The 21,230-nt window shown below is 42.6% G+C and overlaps 1 protein-coding gene across 2 annotated transcripts in view; it reads right to left on the bottom strand.

The window, feature by feature from the left end:
* Positions 1 to 766: 766 nt before the first annotated feature.
* Positions 767 to 21,230, bottom strand: part of REEP3 (receptor accessory protein 3) — a 65,708-nt gene continuing 45,244 nt past the window's right edge. For both annotated transcript variants that reach the window (XM_075934900.1, XM_075934901.1), the window contains exons 6-8: positions 12,007 to 12,154; positions 9,187 to 9,338; positions 767 to 5,439 (exon numbers count right to left, since the gene is read on the bottom strand). In XM_075934900.1, the coding sequence (XP_075791015.1) occupies positions 5,383 to 5,439; positions 9,187 to 9,338; positions 12,007 to 12,154 (357 nt within the window). In that variant the 3' untranslated portion in view covers positions 767 to 5,382. The remainder of the gene's footprint in view (positions 5,440 to 9,186; positions 9,339 to 12,006; positions 12,155 to 21,230) is intronic.

The following is a 21,230-nucleotide window of genomic DNA, read 5'->3' as shown; positions in this document are numbered from 1 at the left end:
AGCCCAGCACTCCCTCCTGGTCAATGGTCTTACTGTCAAGCCCCCGGCTGAGGGACTAGAGGCAAGCCATCTGCTTCCACAGCAGGTCTTTCCAGGTGCATTTCCTCCAGCAGTTACCACGAAATTGGGAGAATGGCATGGGAGGTGATGGATGTGCCACATTCACAGCTGGCTCAGCTGTGAAGAAAAGTTCCAAGGGCAGTCATCCCAGGAGACATTGTGCATAAAGCCTCGGCCTAATCTCTGAGCCAATACCAAAGGTTCAGACTATGTGTTTCCAGCAAAGCCATCTGTGCAGCTGTGAGAGGGCACTGGAGGCCAATTATTTCGAAATAGCAGCATCTTGAGCATCCACACTCACGCTATTTTGAAATAAGTTTGAAATAAGCATTATTCCCCAAAGAAAGCAAGAGTACAGATTTCAAAACAACAGGCTTGGTAGTGTGGATGCTCCACTTATTTTGAAATTAGGGGAGTTATTTCAAAATAGACAGGGCTTGGAGGGCCTGGGCTAGTAGATTTTGTGGGGGAAAGCCCGGCAGTGCTTTACTGCACCAGCTGGGGGAAGGGGGAGCAGCAGCATGTGGAGGCACTTCCACCAGGTAAAGCCCGTGGATCAGTTCCGGCTCTGGCTTGCCTGATCCTGGCCTGTGAGGCTCAGGCCTCCTCATCCCACACTGTAACCATACATCAAACATATTTTAAGGAGCTTCTTACAGTTAGTGTCCTGTTACAAATGAGGAATTTATAATAAAATACAAACAAGTTAGTTTTTAAGTAAGTCTGCAGTTTATTTTACATGGTTATTAAAAGTTATACTTTTGGTAATAATATACGCGCCGTGTTCTATTCAGAAAGTAACATTTACAAAAATGTCCAGAGAAGCAGATAAAAAATGTTTTTAAAAAGCTTTTTAGAATACAAATATGTAAACAAGTTGACTAATTTATATTACAAAAACAAATTAAAGTTTATACTTGTTGATTTTTAAAGCTACTATCTTTATTCTCAATGCAAACTAATGTGGGGTACTTGTAAGCATTACAGAATGAAAGTTCTCAAAAATGTTACAATATTTCCTATACAAATATGCATTCTTTACAGAAATTTTTTTCAAAAAATACTGAAGTCCCAACTTACAAAATTATGAATATAAGATTAGCGTAGCCATGAAATCACTCCTAAAAGTGTTTTTAACATTTACTTTGTCATTCTATAAGCCATTTTTCCCCCCAATAATAGTAATCAACTTAAGTTCACTGATGTTTGTGAGTGCATGTCTATACTAGGAAACAACTTTGAAATAACTAAATTGATTAAATAACTCCCAAAATAAAATCAAAATAGCGTATCCCCAATTTCACTTTTGAAGGAAGCCTCAAAATTAATCTGAGGCAGACTCTGTTAATGTGGACATGCTACCTTGACTTAGAGCCCCAGGAAGCACTGGGGAGTAATTAGTTTGAATTACTCTGGGGAGTAGTTATTTCAAAATAGTGGCACTAGCATGTCCACACTACTGCTATGTCAAAATTAGCGTTATTCCCTGAAGAAAGCAGTACAGATTTCTAAATAAGCAGCCCATTATTTCGAAATAATAAGTGTGGTAGTGTTGGAAGCTCCGCTTATTAATTCAACTTGAGGAAGGTTATTTCAAAATAAAGCCCTAGGGTAGATCAGGGCTGACGGGTTCAGGATAACATTAGATCACCTGAGAAGCAGGGAAGTAACTGAAATAAAATGGTCAACACTGGTACTAGCTTTGCTTTCATGGTTTGCATTAAGTTTTTCTAAGAAGCTTATCAATTGTTTACACTTTAGTTTTCTATCAGTGTTTATGCATTATACACTGGTGTTTAACAAGATGAATGTTAAACATTAATACTAAAGTCCAAACATTTGCCAAAATGCATTTGGTTCTTTGGCTAATAGTATCATTTTGTTTTCAGACCTTAAAAGTAACTAACATTACAAATGCGGTATGAGGCAGACAAGTTTAGAGTTCCCTGAAATGCTATCATATTTGGGTTGTTCAGTTTATATATTTTAATTTTCAAATTCATGGAATAAAGTGTTAGCTTTGTCAGAAGTGGACTTACATTTGTATTTAATATTTTTAAGATATCTAATAGCGAAAACTACACAGATCACTTTCACCATTGCTCAAGCCAAACATCCTGCCACAATGTTTGACACTGTACAGTATTTCAAATTATTGGCTGAGTGAGTTTGTCTAGCATGGTAAGAGGACAGCCAATAAATAGGTACAGTTTAGTTAAACAATGACTAACAGGAGACAACAAGCCCATACATTTGAGTGTAACTCAAAAGTGAGAAATTTGTCATGAAGTTATAATTTAAGATGATTAAACTAACAGAGAAAAATATAAGCTATCAGTAATGACTTGATAGTATGATCTATTAGATTGAACAGTGAAAGAAAATAGTCTGAAGCAATTAACTTTTTACAGGACAGTATACAAGTAAATTCACATGCAATGCTTCCCACTGCGAACCAGAGCCGTGAGGCTCTGTTGCTATGAAGCCTTTAGATAAACAAACCGGAGTGGCCTGTTAGCAGCACTCTCAAAATGTGCCTGCGTCCCACTTTGAGAAACACTGCTCTAGTGTAATCCAGGCCTTTGACTGTAACGGGGTTCAAAAAAGAACTAGATAAATTCATGGAGGATAGATTCATTGACAGCTATTAGCCAAGATGGACAGGAACGATGTTCCTAGCCTCCATTTGCCAGAAGCTGAGAATGAGTGACAGGAAAGAGATCAATCACTTTATTACTCGTTCTATTCATTCCCACTAGAGCACCTGGCATTGGCTGCTGCCAGAAGACAGGATACTGGGCTAGATGGACCTTTGGTCTTGCCCAATATGGCTGTTCTTGTGTTCTTATGATCTTAGAGCACATTCTGCGTCACTCTACATTGAATGAAACTAAGATCATGGCCAAAGTTCCTTCTTACTGAAGTGCTGAACACAAAATGCTTACACTCAGTAGTGCAGTGTTAATCAAGAGCTGTTGCAAGTATTTAAAAAAAGAGAAAACAAATAAAGAAGTGGTAGAGCCATGCTAAGAAAGAGAAGTGTGTACCAAGTCACTGAGAAGGCATCAGGGATACTTTGCTAATTTGAGAGAGGGTGGCTGTCACTGATATGTCATCAAATCTTTTATTAAAGTTGTGTCAATCTTAGCTCATATAGACCTTTATGGAATATAAATGGTACCAACTGAAGTGTTTCCAAAATTCCCTTTGCACAGTACTCCAGCTGTCACTCTTGTCTATAAAGTCTTGTCTGCAGTAACTTCACCTATATTCACCTACAGTTGCAGTTTCATGATGTTAATACTAATGTAAACTACCCCTCATTTTAAATAACTGGGTCATTTAACTTTGCTTAGAGATGATCAGTGTTTCTCAACCAGTGGTACGAGTACCCTCAAGGGTACTCAAGAGAAGTCGGGGGGGGGGGGGGTACATCGACAACTGAAATTTGGAGAAAACCAAATTTTGGTTTTAAGTTTTACAGTGCTTTATTGTTTTTTTAACTTTTTACACCCAAAAATTTCATTGCCAGCCCAGCTACGATTAAGTTGTTTAAACAAATGTGTTGCAATGGTAGAAAAACACTGTGTGTGTCTGAAAACTGTAGGTACTGGGGTACTTATTTTTTTAAAGGGGGTACTTTATAAAAAAAAAAGATTGAAAAACACCAATCTACATGATACTGTGGTTAGAATGCCAGCAGCCGCCCCAAAAGACGTTCCCACTAGTAGAGTTTCTCTGGTGACAGTAACATTAGAAATAAGAACAATTTAGGTAAGACAAAACTTAAATCTTACAGTGGGCTACACTGGGCTGGTAGACAGGGTTGCTACTGAATGGAGGTGGGAGAGAGAAGAGGACAGATTACAGATGGTAAAAATCTTACTACCCTTTTACAGTCTCTAATTGCTGGATTTTGCTCGTATCTGGAAGATGATAATTTGCAGGATAGAAAGTTTTTGGAAGTGATCCTTGACACATCGTCCTTTAAAACGGAGAGTGACACTTTTGTCACCACGGAATACATTTTAAATTGCATTCATTTTTTAAATCATATTTTTCTTCCCTGCTTATTAACTACAGAGATAGTTGTATAAAAAACTTCTTTACCATAATATTTTCCTTCTATCCCTCTTGGTTAGATATATAAGAACATTTTCTTTAGTTTTAAAAATCTTAATTAGATACAGCAATGCTGACTGAATCAGTGAGAAGACCATCTTGAAAAGAACTATTTATACACAAATATCTTACTGACGACCTCAGGAATGATAAAAAAGAAGAGAAGTGTAAATTGTAAACATGTCAGAACTCAAAATTGATATAGTAAAACTATTTGAAATATCTTGTAAAATAAGTCTTAGCAAAAAACCTACAATGTAGGGCCTGAACAGTCCATCAGATCCCATTCATTTCAATAGTAATTGTATCACACAACTAATTAGTTGATCAGGTCCCTGATATTTCACAAATTGCTCCAAATTTGTATCTACCGCAATTTAAAACTGAGACCTGGCTATTAGTGATAAATGACTTTACATCTGACTGTGCTGGAGAAAGAATACCTCCTCTACAAAGCACCTCACCAAATTATTTAAAATTTAGTAGCAATTATCTACAACACAGAGATGTGGTAATATAAGGATTACATTGCTGCCATTTAAAAATACATTGGTGAAACCTGATTTAAAAATATCACTAATATATGTACAGTTATAAAACAGTAAACAAGTATGCAAAACTGTTGTACAGATGTCAAAGTGCATCTGCACCTATTATTAATTACAATATTAAGAAATAAGGCGTAAGAAGGTCTTCTAAGGACATACCAAATATAAATGGCTTTCCTTTTTTCCTTCTCCCACCTTCATTCACTGTCAAACTGTACATTTTTACACAATTATAAAAGCTTTTTGAAAAATCTTGGTTTAGAAAAAAATTCGAGTATATCTATTTTTGCATTTTAAACTGGGAAACACTATAAGCTTAAGTTTTGTAAGAGCTGAATAACATCAATTTCCATTAATATCAGTTGAACTTGCAGTTGTTCAGTACTTTGTTCAGGCTTTGTTTTTGTCATTCATTAAATTCTTACAAAGTTTAAGGAGTCCAGAAACCTAGCACCAGATTTTTCCTCGCCAGATTTAACAATCAAGCCAAAATGATAAGCCATTAAAAATGAAAAGTAACTAATACAGCTGTTTAGATTGATAAAAATTAGTCCTACCAATGTGCTTAAAGTTTATAATACACAAATCCTGAACAACATGTGCTAAATAAAGTTACTATAATACAGCAGTTTGTCTTTAAAGTATAGTTCACTTAAAAATACACTGCAGGCCTCTTCTTCACTTTATATTTTAATGAGCCATACCGTATCTGAAAGAGAAAGTTGTGTTAGAAATCAAATATTACTGCTTAAGTTGCATAAAAATTATCAGGACAAAAACAAACATTTGTTATGATTCAACTTCAGAATATTTCAATTCAGTTGCTACAACCAGGAATTAAATATTAGACCACTTGATACAGGACAACATATAGGGTTACTAGGAAGTGGTTTGAGGATTCATGACAATACTACCCAGCTGTTTAACTCACCTGACCCCACCACTATCACACACCTTACTTAGGGTTAGATAGAAGTGGGGCATAGAGGGCTAGCTGAGTCAAAGTCAGCAGGCCACGATATCAGCAGGCTGGAGATGTAACCAAAATATGTTGTGTACTGAACAAATTCATCGCCTGGAGATACTGCTGGACTTGCAGATCACATTACATAGCCATCAGAAGAACAGCTTTATTTCAGGTACAGCTGGCTTGTAACATGGAGCTATTTCTACAATCCATGCATTTGTTACCCCCAAATCAAATTATTGAAGCAGGCTTTACCTGGAGCTTCACCTTAAATAAACGAAGAATCTGATGTGTACAACGGCATAGTCTACAGCAGTTTACTTGGTAAAACTATGGAAACTTAACACCAGTACTCTAGGATCTGTTTTGGCTGCATCTTCATTTCCAGACAGAATGTAGAGTGATGTTTTAAGTTATAATACCCTACATTACTTGGGATGTGCCTATATGAAAAACTGCCTTCTTCTATATTGTCCGGTAGAGCTGCAGTCATAGGTGCGTTAAGCTTGAGGGGGAGCTGTCAGTTGGGCATCCTTCATGAAGGACCATCTACTTAGAAAAATGTTCTTTCCCTTTTCCTCCTCCAGTTACATCTAGAATGCACCAAAATGTGTTGACCTTCTGGATGTGCTGAAAACCCCCACTTTTCACCCTGGCCTTTGAAGGGCAGAAATGTTATGACGACGGCTGCCATGTGTGTTTATGTTGCAGGATTGTTTGGTGGTAAGTTCATTGATGATGCACCTGGTTCTTAGAGTGAATCTTTAAATCTTTGTTAGGGCACCTAGAGCCCTCCATAGGAGCTTTTTTCCCCTTTGCATTATAAATCAAAGTACAGTGTTTATTTTTTTCAAAGTTTCCATAGCACACAACTAAAAATGTGAATGGCTCTTTCCCTTATAGGATCCCTGTATGCACGAGGGACCACATGGTGTATTACTCACAACTCAAATAAGGTGTCATGATAGTCACCTCTTTTCCTCCAAGCTGTTTCTACACCATGGGTGGCCAACTCCTTCCAGACAAAGAACCCACAATAGCAGTGGAAACAGCATGAAGCAAAGCCATTTGAGGGGAAAGGGAAAAAAAAAAAAAAAAAAAAAAAAGGCGCGCTAGGGGAAAATAAGTGCTGCTACATCTGTCTCAGGGCTCGGCTTCTTTTTCTTTTTTTAAGTTAACTTTTCCCTGGGTCTTCGCGGCCCTGCCCTTTTTTTTGGGGGGCGGGGAAGGGTTCAACAACTTTGCCCTGGCTCTTCACGCTGTCTCCACTATTATTGTGGCTCACAAAAAAAAGCACTGGGAAGGGGTGAGAGGTGCAAGCTCTGGGAGGGAATTTGGGTGCAGGAGGAGGTAGAGAAGAGGATGCTGGCTCAGGGAGGGGGCTTCAGGCTGGAGAGTATTGGGGTAAGAGGGAGGGTTGGGGTGCTGACCAAGCCGCAGGCTTGTAGCTGTGAGGGTGAAGGAGTTTGGGCTGGGGTGCAGGAGGGGCTCGAGGCTAGGAGTATAATGGGCTCAGGACACAGATTTGCAGTGTGTGGATGGTACAGGAGAGTTGTGGCAGAAGACTGGGGATGTGGGGGTGCAGGAGTTTGGGATGTGAAAGGCTCAGGACAGGAGGTTCCAGTGTGTAAGAGGCTCAGGGTTGGAGTCGGGGGGGGGGGGGGTTCAGGAGTGTTATGATGCTGCGGCTAGATGGGGGCTTTGTTTTTAAATAAACTATTATGTCAAACACAAAATGTTTCAGCGTTGTCTTTATTTATGAGGGGGGGACCACCTGTTTTTGAGTCAAGGGGTTACTGACCCACAGAAAAGTCAGCACAAGTGAGATGCAAAAAAAAAAAAAAACCACACTCCACAATTGCTCAAAAAAAACCCAAGCCTCACTAATGTGGCCCCAACTGTGGTGGTGGGTGCAACAGGGTGCTGGGACAGGGTATTCGTGGGGAGGAGGGTCTGACCAGGAGGAGGGGACAGAGACAGCTGGGGCAAGTACCTGGGGATCCAGGTCTCAGGAAGCATGCTGGCTACTCTTCCCCTCCCCTCCCCTCCCCCAGGAACCCCCCTGCTCTAACCCAATCCCCATCCCTTCCCCAGAGCCAGGTGCGCGCGCACACACGCACACACACACCCCTTCTAACCCATGGGTTCCCAAACTGGGGGGCATGCCACCTGGGGGGCATGAAGAAATGCCGGGGGGGAAGGGCATGAGGTGACCCAGCCCCCCCCCCAATAAGTTTTGCTGCTATTTTTGTTTCTCATCTCCCATCAGTTTCCCCCCCCCCAATAAGTTTTGCTGCTATGGGGGGGGGGGGGGGAATGAGGGTATCTCAAAAATCAAAAAGGGGGCGTGATGCCAAAAAGTTTGGGAACCCCTGCTCTAACCCAATCTCGTTCCCCAGAGCCAGGCACTCCCTCCTCCCCCAACCCAATCCTTCTCCCCTTTCCCAGAGCCAGGCACCCCCCCACTCCAATCCTTCTCCTCTTCCCCAGAGCCAGGCAAACACACACACACACACACACACACACCCTTACCCCAATCCCCACCCCAAACCAGGCACCAGCTCCCCTCTATACCAATCCCCTCCCCCTGCTCTAACCTAATTCTTGGGTCCCAGAGGAAGAGCCACCACTACAGCCACACACGTCTCTCTCCAGGTGCTGGGGCATATGCACTGTGTGGCCGGCCTGGAGATGTGCTGGCTGGGACACCGTGTGCACCCACACCCCATACCCAATCCCCTCCCTTCCTTTCCCCTCCCCCAGACTAGAGCCAGGCGCACAGAGTAACCTAATTCTCGAGTCCCAGAGCTGCCGCTGCTACAGCCACACATCTCCCCCCAGGCGCTGGGGCGCTTGCGCTGAGCGGCCGGCACCTTTTGCGCATCTCCCCCAACTCCTCTTCCTTCCCCTCCCCTCCCCCAGAGCCAGACACCTCCCTTCCCTGCTCTAACCCAATCCCCCTCCCCCACTAACCTTATTCACGTGCAGGATATAACTTAGAGTGCTGGGGGCTAGGAGCGGAATGGCGCAGGGCTGTGAGCACACATGCTGCTCACAGCAGCCTGGCCATGAGAGCGGCTGACCCGAGTGGTTCTGGGTTCTGTCAGGAGCCGCAGGTTGGCCACTCCTTTTCTAGACTCTGTGCCCTATGTGCCATCATTATGATAAGTACACATATAGGACATAGTGCTCAGAGATAAATAATTTAATTACTTTACTTTATGCAATTATATGTATATGGTCAGTATATTTTTCCCTTGTCTTTTGTAGTTAACTAGCGTATCCCATTCTTGTTTCCCTTTAGAAGGCAGAAACAGGAGTAGTTGTATATTTGATGATAACTATACATGTTGTATTCCAGATTCTGCTTACAATTTAGAGCCACTCTATGTTCTTCACAATCAAATATTCTGATTTCTTAGGCCGTTATATTTTCAAAATACATTGCTATTAATGGAACACAATACTATTATAAAACACTGCACTTGCCTCTTTACGGCCTTTAATACTTTTCACAGATTTCATGCTTTGTGATCGTCTGAGGCCCCTCTGAGCAAACATCTCATCTTCTGAATGAGTCCCCTCCATTTCCTCATCTGTTTTATCATCTCCAGAATCTTTTTTCAATGGAATTCTGTAACCTAAAATAAAGCACATCAGGCAGAAGCTTGTATGTGGTAAATTGTATAACTAGCAGCACAAATAATGAAAATTCAGGAAAGTTAAAGCCGTAGATGGCATGAAAGCTTTTTCAGTTATTGAATTTTGCTGACAAAAAGATATGAAGTTTGGTGCATTTTAACAAATACATTCTTTGTTAAAAAGACGCTGGGGATTTCTTTGGGAAAAAATATATCAATCAGTTGTCAGTCTGCCATCCGTTTCAAGGTAAGAGGGCAAACAAACAACTGTACACTATAGAAGTGTCAGGTAGTGCCAAAACCATCAGTCCGTGCAATGCAATCCTTAAAACTATGCTGGCCATCATATAGTAGTGTCCTTTAAGTTCTCTACTGGCAGTATAATTGTTTATAAAATGAAGATCAAAGCTATCCTGCTACCATTTGCTGTTTTCCTGCAGGGAGTTTTCTCTTGAGCCATGATAATTTGGGATTAACATCAAATACTGAACAACAGGCAGCTTATTACTTGCTGTGTAAGTAACGTTTGACATTTCAAATCTGTTTCTTATTGCTGTTTTTAAAAGGAACACTTTTTTACAATGAGTTATTTCAATTTTCAGATTTAAGAGACTCATGTCCTGAACAGAGAAAACCCATCATGATCAAATGACATGGTTCCAGGGATTACTCAAGAGAGATAGATATCCTTTAAAAAAGTGGAAATACAGTCCTAATTAGGGATGTCAGCATATAGTCGACTATACAATTAACTGATAAGCATAGGCCTATCCGTTAATCTGGTCAACTACACGTATTTTCCTCCCTTGCGAGCAGGAACCGGTGCCCGTGAGGGAGCTGGCTTTAAGCAGGATCCCCACAACCACCAAATCTGCCTTTCCACCCACCTCCAGCCCTTTTGCCTCTGATAGAGAGGCAGCATTGCAGATGGTGGGGGAGGGGTAGGCTGGAGCCAATACGCATGAGGAGCTGGCTTTTGGCTCTCAACCCATGCTGGCTCTGCAGACAGTCTGCACCCCCTTTACTGCCTCCTACAGAGGTGGGGAGGTGGGGGGGCTGGCAGGAACCAGTGCTGGGGGCAGGCAACTTAAAAGGGACAGGGGAGACTGCCACCAAGCAGCCTCTGTCCGCGTCAGGCCCAAGCTCCCCATGGGCAGAGGCTGCTCCGCATCCACTTTCAAAGTTTAGTTATGATCTTTCTTTTTGTTTTGTAACCCATGAGTAGAAAATACTTATTTGGGCATTTTTATATGCATGTAGATTACTCAATAGATGAATTTTAACAAGACTAAATATTGCATGATTTAATAATACAGACTGTCAGGATTATGAGGGTTAGCCAGCAGCCTGGGGATTAAGGGGTTAACTACACCTAGCCAGGTGGAGTGACCAATAAGAATGTAGGTGGGACTTTTCAAACTGGGACAAAGGAATTTGGGTTTTTTTCTCTTCTCCCTTTTGTGTCTCAGAGAGAGTTCTCTGCAGCTTCAGAGAGGGACAAGCATGTCTCTCTCTCTCTCCAAGACACCATTCTTCATTTTCTGTAAGTAGGGTAAAGTTTAGGTAGTTTCGTTAGGTTTTATTGTTTTATGGATTGGGTATGGGATCTGAGATCTGGCACTGTTTAAAAGATGTTTTGGCTTTTCTTTGTAACTAAGTTCTAGGCCCATGGAGTTTCTTCATGAGTATATTTTGCTACCTCCCTATCTAGTCATTATGTTTGCAACAGGAATATTGTTGTAATAATAAAAGTTCTTTCTTTTCTTTTTATTAACCTGGCAGTGGTTAATGGTGTGCCCTGATTTTTGTTTTAGGGGTAAGATTTCCCAAATGATCTTTCCCCTGATTTCTTTATCAACATTTGGGTGGTGGCAGCGGAAGTTTTATTCCCAAGATCTAGGTTTTTAAGATCTTGGGGGGAAGTTTTATACCAAAGCCTGGTAGATAAGGCTTTGGGGTACACTTGCTGGCCCCCACTTCTGCATTTATCATGCCAGAATGGGGAAGGAGCCATGACACAGATAATTTAGGTAATACTGTAATTTGTAGTAGGATAAATGTTTACTCCAACAGGAATAATAGCTCATTGTCAAACAATTCAACTAGATCAGTGGTTTCCAACCAATGGGCCATGGACCTCTGGCTGCCAGGCCATGGCAGCTCTGTGGCCGGGCTAGGGTACACCACTCTCGCTGCACCTGTTGGGATGGGCGCGTCCTGCCACGCCTCTCTGCTAATCAGCACCAAACAGAGGTGGTGTCTCCTGGTCATGGAAGAGCGCTTCCCTGCACGCTGGGAAGGCCACTCAAAGCTACTCTGCACAGCAAAGCATACTTCCGTGGCCAGGAGACCCCATGCCATATGGCACTCCTGCTGCACAGAAAAGCAATCTCCAAGACTGAAGGAGACGCTACTCCTGCCCCTGCCCAGTGCCAGTTGGCTGAGAGGACACGCCTCTCTCAACAGCACGCAGCAGTAGGAAAGGTGCTGGGCCGTGTTCCCCAACCCTGGTCCCCAGAGCCAACTGGGGACAATTTATATTTGCAGAGATTTTTTCCACCACCAATAAGAGAATAAAAATGTTTTTTTGCTCTTTCCACTTCCTGGCTTTTACATATCAGAATGTAACTACACTATGAATAGCCCAAAACTTTAGCAAGATACATACCCAGAGATTCACTTACAGAACTTTTGGTTTTCTTTTTGTTTTCAGGTAAAATCTGATAGGGCCTTTGTCCCACAGGCTCATCTCCTTGAATAGCTGTTAAATCATGCATACTGAAACTTCTCAGTCGTTCAGTTATTGCACCTTGACCCTGGAACACAATAACAGAACTTTTCAAGAACAAATAAAAAACCTTTAGATTTGCTCTTCAAATTGAGGAATGGTTAAGTACATGCTTTCTTGCTATTTACAAAATTCTCTTAACAGACATGCAGAAGATGTTCATTTGTCTTAAGCAGCATTCACATTTTTGTTTTTTCCTCATGTAAACACTGTAACAAACTAAGGACATATGGAATTCAAGAATTTATACATTTTGTATGTATCTTTACCAGCTTGTATTCTGGCTCCACTAGGAAGTTACAGTAGTTTCTAGGGTTGCCAGATAGTTGAAACGAAAATACCAAACACCGCCCCATCCGCCACCCAAAAAAAAAAACACTGGGAAAAAATTCTGTTGAAGGAAAAAAAAGGGGGGGGGGGGGGGGGACCAAAGTTGTTGAGCAAAAAAATTAAAACTATAAAACAGAATTAAAACATCATGTCCCCTTTAAGAGTGAGTGCAGGGATAGGAACAGGGGAGAAGTTGAGCACTAAGACCCAGGGGAAGCATTGCTTCCTCTTGGTCGGCAGCCATTTTGTGCCAGCAGCCTTACCGAACCAAGTAAGCATGGGGGCTGAGGTCGGAGAGGCTGGGGGTGCTGGGAGCCAGGGAAAGTCTCCAGGGAGGGCGGGGGGAAAGCGGGGGGTGGCCGGGTACTGAGTGTTTGTAGGGTTGCCATGTGCCCGGCATTTTCGCAGGGTTGCAAGGTGCCCGACATTTTCGCATCCTGGCCGGGGGAGTGGAAATCAGAAAATACCAGACATTTTAGGCATCCAGTATGCTCTGAATTTTTTTACCGGGCAGGAGGCAAAAATACTGGACTGTCCGGGTGAATATCGGACACCTGGCAACCCTAGTAGTTTCCCCAAACACACTAGGCAAATCCTTAGACAGGTAACAAGTCTGAAGGTTTACCCTCTGGGGAGATTGTTTATAGTGGCATGACCTGATTCATCTGGTTGTCAAAGAAGGAAGAGCTATACAACATGCCCACTCTAACATGGAGAGGAGTAATTCCTCTTCATCCAAGAACTGACAGGCTTTAAACCATGACCAGAGGGGTAAACCCTCGAAGATGACCCAAAGTACTTCAAAACCTGCCAGGGTGCCAATGTGGAAGACTGATGTTCCAATTGTCACTCAACATGCATACAAGCAGTTTACTGATTTAAAATGTGTTCTCTAAAATGGTTTTTTTTTTTTTTCTGAATAAATATTTGCTTTAGGAAGGCTGGCTGCCTCTAATTGCCCGAGAGAACAGGACTGCAAATGCTGAACTAAACTCAGACCAGTTGAGAGGAAACTGAAGAAGTGCAGCCCAAGGCTGTGGCTGGCTGAGCTCTCTTCCTCCAGCCTCTGGGGGGCTGGCTGGCCTGGCTCGCTCCCTCTGGTCAGTAGGGCGGGAAGATTGGGCCAGGCTAAGGCAGGTCCGACTCTCTTCCCAGATGCCAGGAAGGGCCAGGCTGAGGCGCTTCCCTCCCCCTGCCACCAGGGCGGGTTCCAAGGCCATCCTGGCCCCAGCTCTTCCTCCCTGCCTCCGGCCCCAATACCACCCCTGCTCTTGGATACCTACACCCAGGGAAAGGGGGCCAGGCTGAGGTCGCACCCAGATCTCCCTCCAGCCACCGGGGGGCTGCTCCCAGACCTCGTTGGGCCCCAAGCTCTCCCTCTGGCCACCAAGGAGGAGGAAATGGAGGAGAGAGGCCATGGCACGGCAGCCAAGGACTGGGAAAGAGGAGTGGGGAGACAGGGGGAACGCAGAATGACATGATGACACCACTCTGTCATCCCACAGGAAAAGGTGTTTTTGAGACAGACAGACAGAGAGAGATTCAAGTTATAAATCCAATGCTTTTGGACACTGCTTAGAAAAAGGAATAAATCAGAAACAACAAGTGGAATAAAGATAGTTTTCTTAAAAAAAAAAAAAAAAAAAAAAAAAAAAGGCCTTTAGAGTCTAAACCGGAAAGGAACATATCACCTAGTACCGCTTTCCAAACGTCTGAATGTAGTTGCAATAGCCTTCTAATTAAAATTTCCAAAACTACTGTTTCTCCACAAAATGAAGAGTATTTGAACAGAATATCAAACAATCATATTGGTAAGATACTATGCTATTGTCATATATACACACAAATATGCATCAGTAGTAGTAGGGGGGAGGGAGAGAGAGCACTAGAACACTAATCCATGTAACAAAAATTGGCACAAACACAAAAGCATAAGTTGAGGCATCTGAAACACCAGGCTGAAGAGACCACACACAACTTCTGTTTGTGCTAACAATCTAGTTGGGGTGCTCATCAAAATATCAGGTGCTGATTTAATATTACAAAAACAAAGTATATCTAATACTTCATGCCAGCAGAGTTACAATACTTCATGCCAGAAGAGTTACAAGAGTACTAATGATCAAATATTCTATAATCATCTTATGATTGCATATGACACTTCTGAGATGTTTTAAGTGCCCCTTCTGGAAAAAGTGTTAAGCAGCTGAATATCTGAAGTGAAATTATAGTAAAAGTTGCAGATAAGCAAGTATAAATGCTTGCACTGATAAAAATAAGTTACATACACGTTAAGTAAAACTGCATTAAAATAGTATTATTTTAAGTACTCAAATTCTAAAAAGTGTCATATTTAAGATATCTTGGGCAATTTTAACACTGCTCACTTGTGTCCAACAGTCTTTAATTACATAATCTTATTTCCCTTCCCCTGGGCTCATTCCATCCACAGGATGCCTGGTACTCTATGGCTAGCGATTCAATATTTCAATTTACCTTTGTAAATAAGAGATGGTATTATTGACCTCTATAACTAAGTTAAACTGAAGTAGCTGGCAGCAGCAGAATGCTCTCTGATATTAGACAGCTATATTCCATTCCCAGTTTGATACCTTAATTGATAAAGATCATGAAGGACACAGAATTAACACAAATCATTAGATAACTGACACCTACGGCCTGCTGGTTCTTAGAGCAATTCATCTTCACATAGACCAAAGGCTATATTGATGGTGTAAAGCAACCGGAGAGCCCATTTTGTATATGTACCATCTAGAGTTTAAGCTTTGTGTTTTGATCACAGAACTGACAGGAAATGATAATTTTCAAGTGCTTATAACTAGTCAAGTGAAAATGAATTTTCATAGAGCCAACTGAAGACACCTGCCTGACACCAGAGCTTACTCCACTGCCAAATATGAAAGGCCTGGTGCAAACTATGAAGAGTCAGATCTCTTAAGTGTCCCACATAGAACCAGTTGCAGCAGAGTTATTAGCTTTTGTAAAATACTTCACATGACAGAGTTTGTACAGAACCCCATAGTACTATATAGGGTAGAGCTACTCAACACGCGGCCCGCAGGCCACATGCAGCCCATGGTTTGTGTTTATGCGGGGCTCAACATGCAGCCCACAGGTGGGAGCCAAAACAAAATAGTCAATATAATGGTCTTCTGTTGATATGCATTTTAGTAGTTAAATACCTGGATAGTCACTGCTCTTTAAAAAAGTGCTGTCATATGGGTGGAAATACTGCATTTTATTAATATCAGCAGACCTGATTTAAATGGGGCCCGTGTGTTGTGCAGTCTTGAACATCTTTGTGTTCATGCCCAGCAGTGTGAAAGAAGCTAATTGCATGTATATGCAACCACACTTAAGCTGCAGCCCTCATCATGTTCTGTGAGTATCACTGTGACCCCTGGGGCTTCCAAAGTTGAGTAGCCCTGGTACATGGTGTGATTAAGGGGTACCTAGGATCACGTTTGTGTCTGCATATTGCAATACAGTCTGCATGCAGTGAAAGAGGCAGAGATGTATTTGCATCACTGACCAATAAGTAGACCCAGCTTCAATCACTACACACTGCCCCACTCTTTGCAGTGAGAAACCCAAAATAAAGAACAGACCTATATGAATACCCATTTACAATCCAACTCTTTCACTGAGCGTTACATAATTTCTATGTAACTTGTATACAATGAAATTGACTAATCATAATACACATCCACAGAGAACTAAAATTTCAATCCTAGTATTTAATGTTTCCTAATTTTAGTATGTTTCTTAACGTCATTTGTGCATGCCTGAAGTCTTCAGCATTTTCAGGAAGAAAAGCAACATCATCTTTCTGCCCCAGAAACATCTTGGGCCCTTGCCCCTCTGTTCAAGTGCACCAGGTATGGGGCAAGCAGATTCAACCGGGCAGGATACTACCGTGAAGGGGCTCAGTGTTGGGGGATCCCAGTATGCAATGAGAGGATCCTTTGTGGGGAAATCTGGATGCAAGCAGCTCAGTGGGGTAAGAAGGTGGGGATTCTAGGTGTGTTCATGGGTATGGATGCACAAAGGCTTCTAGGAGGGTTCCAGGTACAGGTGGCTGGGGTTCAGCAAAGGGTGCAGAGGGAGTGAGGCTTGGTGGGATGGGAGTCTGGGGGTGCAGCTAGCTGAAGGTCAATGGTATGGGCTCTGAATGTGGGGGGCTCAGAGTGGTGCAAAGGATGGGGCTCATCTGAGTAGGAGTTTGAGTTCAGGGACTTCAGATAGGGTGGTCTCAGGGAAGTGAGGCTGCAGATGCAGGGGCTAAGATTCAGTGGGGTGGGGTTTGTATAAGGAGGACTAGAGGGTTCTGGAGGTACAAGGCATGGATGGCTGGGTCTTGGAGGTTCAGATGCATTGGAGTTGGGTGGGTGGGTGAGGGAGCAGTGACCCCCCCCATCCCTCTAAAGTGACCCCTATCCCACAGCTGAGAAGGTATGGGAACAGGAGGCAGGGAAGGATGCTGGGCTTCCTGCAGCTGAAGGCAGTCTGACACAGCCCTGTCACTTTTTTCAGAGGAAGAGGAAGTCCTTTCCTTCCCAGCCTGGAACTATCAGCTGATTGCATATCAAGGTAGAAGTAACTGACTGGGGTGTCCCTCATTCCAGGGTGATATACCTGTGTGCTAGCTTCTCTGGATAGCTGAAACCATGTACTTGCACTGCTAGGGAATGCTGCACAGCTGTCAGAAAGTCATTTTGCTACAGAGAAGCAAAGAAATCTGCAGGAATATGAATTCTGCCCATTCGCAGTGGTACAGAATTCTCCCAATGAGTTAGTAATGAAGGAGCTAGTAAAGAAACAATTCCCTGTCAGGCCATATAGAAGATCAGTATTATTATTCACAGCATCATACACTGGAACCCAAAATGACAGTCAAGCCACTTCAAATGAACAGTACTTAAGGGTCACCAAATGATGAAAGATATTTAATAGAAAAACATTTTAAATGATACAATCATCAGGATCAATTCTTTGCTCCCTCTGCAGCTCAAAGGGACAAAATGTCCATAGAAACATTAGTTACTACATGATGAAATACTCTTAAATCCTATTCTTAACTCCACACAAACACTAACTGTGACTTAGCTGATACTTTGTTGAACTTTTAAGTAAATTATGTTGCCGAAAAAGTGTAATATTCCACCTCAGGTCTCAGACATCATGAAATGGTGGCCTGGCTAAGAACCTCCTTCCACTAATGTATTTAAAGGCAACAGGGAGCTTTTAACCAGCTCCAGAAGCTAAGCTGCCTGAGCATCTGCTGTGCTGTTTTCTAGGCATTCAAGTTTGCCAATCTCTACCTCTGACTCGTACTGCCTATGTCTGGCTCCCCAATTCCCTGTTGCTTGGCTCCATGGAACACTGCAGGGATGATATACTAACTCCCCCATACATGGGCAGTGGGAGAGGAAGAGGCAACTACAAGCAAACCCTGGGAGGTCAGAGCAATAAAGCAAAATTTTATCTGCAGAAAATTGGTATATTCCACAGTAAACATGCTGCAATGTGCAGTTTATGGTATCTTGGGAAAATGCCAAATTCTACAGTTTCAGAATCCCTGGACTGATGAGATGAATGGAGCAGTTCACAGGTCTCACTACTGTTGCAGACTCTACAGACACAAGCAAACTGCTGCATTATTTTATATTGCACATGTTTTTCCAAAGCTTCTTCACATGAAAATTCTTCATTTAAAAGAGAATGAATAAATGTTTGAAACTAAATTTGACATGAAGAGGTTAGCTGCAGGTGTGGAATCACTGAATACCTGGAAAACCAAATGAACTCACTAAATAAAACAATTACAATATGAGCAGTTGCATGTAGGGGTCCTTCAATGGCGAGGTGGCTGCATCTATTAAACAATGCTTTTAATTTTTGTTTTAATTAGTTTCTTAAGGTGTTGAACAGTTATAACACTTTATGATTTCAAATCCAGGAAAAGAGGTGCTGGAAGAATTTTGTGTTCCATATTACTACATTCCCCATACAAATCTACATGTAAGTTCAGAACGCTATTTAGAATAGCCTCTCAGATGTATTAAAATAGTTGAAATGCTTGGCACAAGCATTCTGTCACTGCTACAACTTCACAAAAACCTGACCACGAGCACATCTAGACTAGGAAAATTGACTGTGTTTTACTTTGTCTTCGTTTATGCAAGTTTAAATTACTGTGTTTAAAACACTAATTAGCACCTATTATAAACAGTGATATTTAAAGATGTACGCTGATAGCAATTAACATTCAATTGGGGGTGGGGGAGTTTATGACTAATATGTTTACTTAAGTGTGGTCTAAGCTCTTCCTTGGTGCAAAAGCAATTCTTTTGTCCAAAGTCTTCTTTTCTGGAAAAACATTCTCCCTAGAGCAATGGTCACCAACCAGCAGATCAAGATCTTGGAGCCTCTGACAGGTGATCCTGACTGGCTTGGCCAAGAGGCTATCAAGTGCCAGCACTTCATCTGTCTCTCCCTGCACATCTCCTGCCCTCTGCCTTGGAGCTGTCCCCTCAGAAACCTCCTGCTTACTGTGTAGGGGAGGAAGAGAAGGGTGCTGATGTCAAGGTGCCCCCTCTCCCACTTTGTATCCTAACTCCACAGAGCAGCGAGGGGGGACAGCAGCATTTGAGATAGAGTTTGCTGGAGGCTTTTGGGAGTGGTGCAGGGCCAAGACAGGGGTAGCCTGCCTTAGCCCCACTGCACCACACCACCCAGGAGCCAACTGAAGTAAGCAGGGCCCAGCTGGAGCCCACATTCCAAAATCCTACCCCAGTCATGAACCCCCTCCTGCACCCCAAGCATCCTGCATCCAAACACCCCCCTAGAGCCTGCACCTAGAACCCCCTCCCCACAATTTTTAGCCCATCCAACTCAGTCCTGAGCATGCCCTAGTGAAATGTGTGGTGAAAGTGAGGGAGGATGGAGTGAGCAGGGTGTGGGGCCTCAGAGAAGGGGAACAAAGGAGGTGGGGCAAGGATATTTGGGTATGAGGTAGATCTTAGATTGCACTTAAATTCAAAAAGTAATCTCGTGCTTAAAGAGATTGGAGACCACTGCCCTAGAGGATACTATTTCCATTGTAAGCCTATCCCATTACATCCAGATTAGTATTGAGAACAGGAGGAAGTGGCGCCTGTAATGGGGGAGTTCTCTGTTCCCCTTATTAGGGGTTTGGAGCGGGTCCCATATGAGGAGAGGTTAAAGCGACTGGGACTTTTCAGTTTAGAAAAGAGGAGACTGAGGGGGGATATGACAGAGGTCTATAAAATCATGAGTGGTGTGGAGAGGGCCGATAAAGAAAAGTTATTTATTAGTTCCCTAAATAGAAGAACTAGAGGACACCAAATGAAATTAATGGGGAGCAGGTTTAAAACTAATAAAAGAAAGTTCTTCTTCACACAGCGTGTAGTCAACCTGTGGAACTCCTTGCCAGAGGAGGCTGTGAAGGCTAGGACTATAATAGAGTTTAAAGAGAAGCTAGATAATTTCGTGGAGGTTAGGTCCATAAAAGGCTATTAGCCAGGGGATAAAATGGTGTCCTTGGCCTCTGTCTGTCAGAGGCTGGAGAGGGATGGCAGGAGACAAATCGCTTGATCACTGTCTTTGGTCCACCCTCTCTGGGGCACCTGGTGCTGGCCACTGTCGGTAGACAGGATACTGGGCTAGAAGGACCTTTGGTCTGACCCAGTACGGCCGTTCTTATGTTCTTATCTGAAAGGCTTTGGCTGCTAGAGTTCACCACCTGCTGAAAGGTTAAGTGACTAAGCTAGCCTTAAATGTCTCATCAACCAACTACTGCTTCAGCCAAAGAAATTTTTCCATCATTATAAAGGCCACTGTGGTTCTCAATGCAGTCCAAATAGTACATGGGAAGTCTGACAGACTGAGCATGGTAGCCTCTGACCCAACTTTGCCAGTTCAGCCCTAAGTCTCAAATGTATTTGTGTATTCCTCTAGCAGAATAAAATGCTTAGATGGTAATTTCAAAAGCTTGGCCAATTAATTCAAAACAGTCTCCTTTGTGACCTCAGGCAAGTCATTTATCTGTCTGTCCCTCAGTGCTCCATCTATAAAACGGGTTGGGTGAATACACTGAAGATTGTGAGGTGTACCAATACTCAAGTGAAGGAGCCACATAAGTACCAAAGATCTCCCTTCAAAATTAGACTCTGTCTTTGTTGATTAGCCCCAAGAGTAGTACCCCCTTTAACAGAAATTGTTGTCCACATGATTCTTCAGACTCATTGGAGGAAGAGGATTCACATTTACCAAACAAGTGCAACTATCCTGTCACTGTTCTTTGTAGATCAAGCTGGATGGAAGTTGAGAGGCAGATCTACTAAATCCATCACAGGAAGCCCAACAAGACAAAAAGTCAGAGGCTTGAGGTCCTCTGTAACACCTTTGTTATATAGATGCAAAAAACTACATATTGTGGGGTGTCCCAGTCCTAAAAGACTTTCTGGAATTGCAAGCCTCCTTCTTCGGTGTTAACTATTAAGGGTATTGTCCTCTTCACTTATTCAAGGTAGGAACAGTGGACTTGGGCAAGATAACAAGCCCTTTATATACAAGGAATGAAGTCACCAGATAGCATGTATGCACAGTCTCCATGTGCTAGAGTAATGACTCCCCAGTTTTTGAAATGACATAGGACATTAAAGAGGGTGAACTTCTGATTTTAAGATAGTTTAAGAGTTGCAGAGAGGTTCCTGTCTTTCTGCGCCTTT

Source organism: Pelodiscus sinensis, chromosome 8, assembly GCF_049634645.1.
Source record: "Pelodiscus sinensis isolate JC-2024 chromosome 8, ASM4963464v1, whole genome shotgun sequence".
Classification (NCBI taxonomy): Eukaryota; Metazoa; Chordata; order Testudines; family Trionychidae; genus Pelodiscus; species Pelodiscus sinensis.
This window is presented reverse-complemented; position numbering and strand designations above follow the sequence as displayed.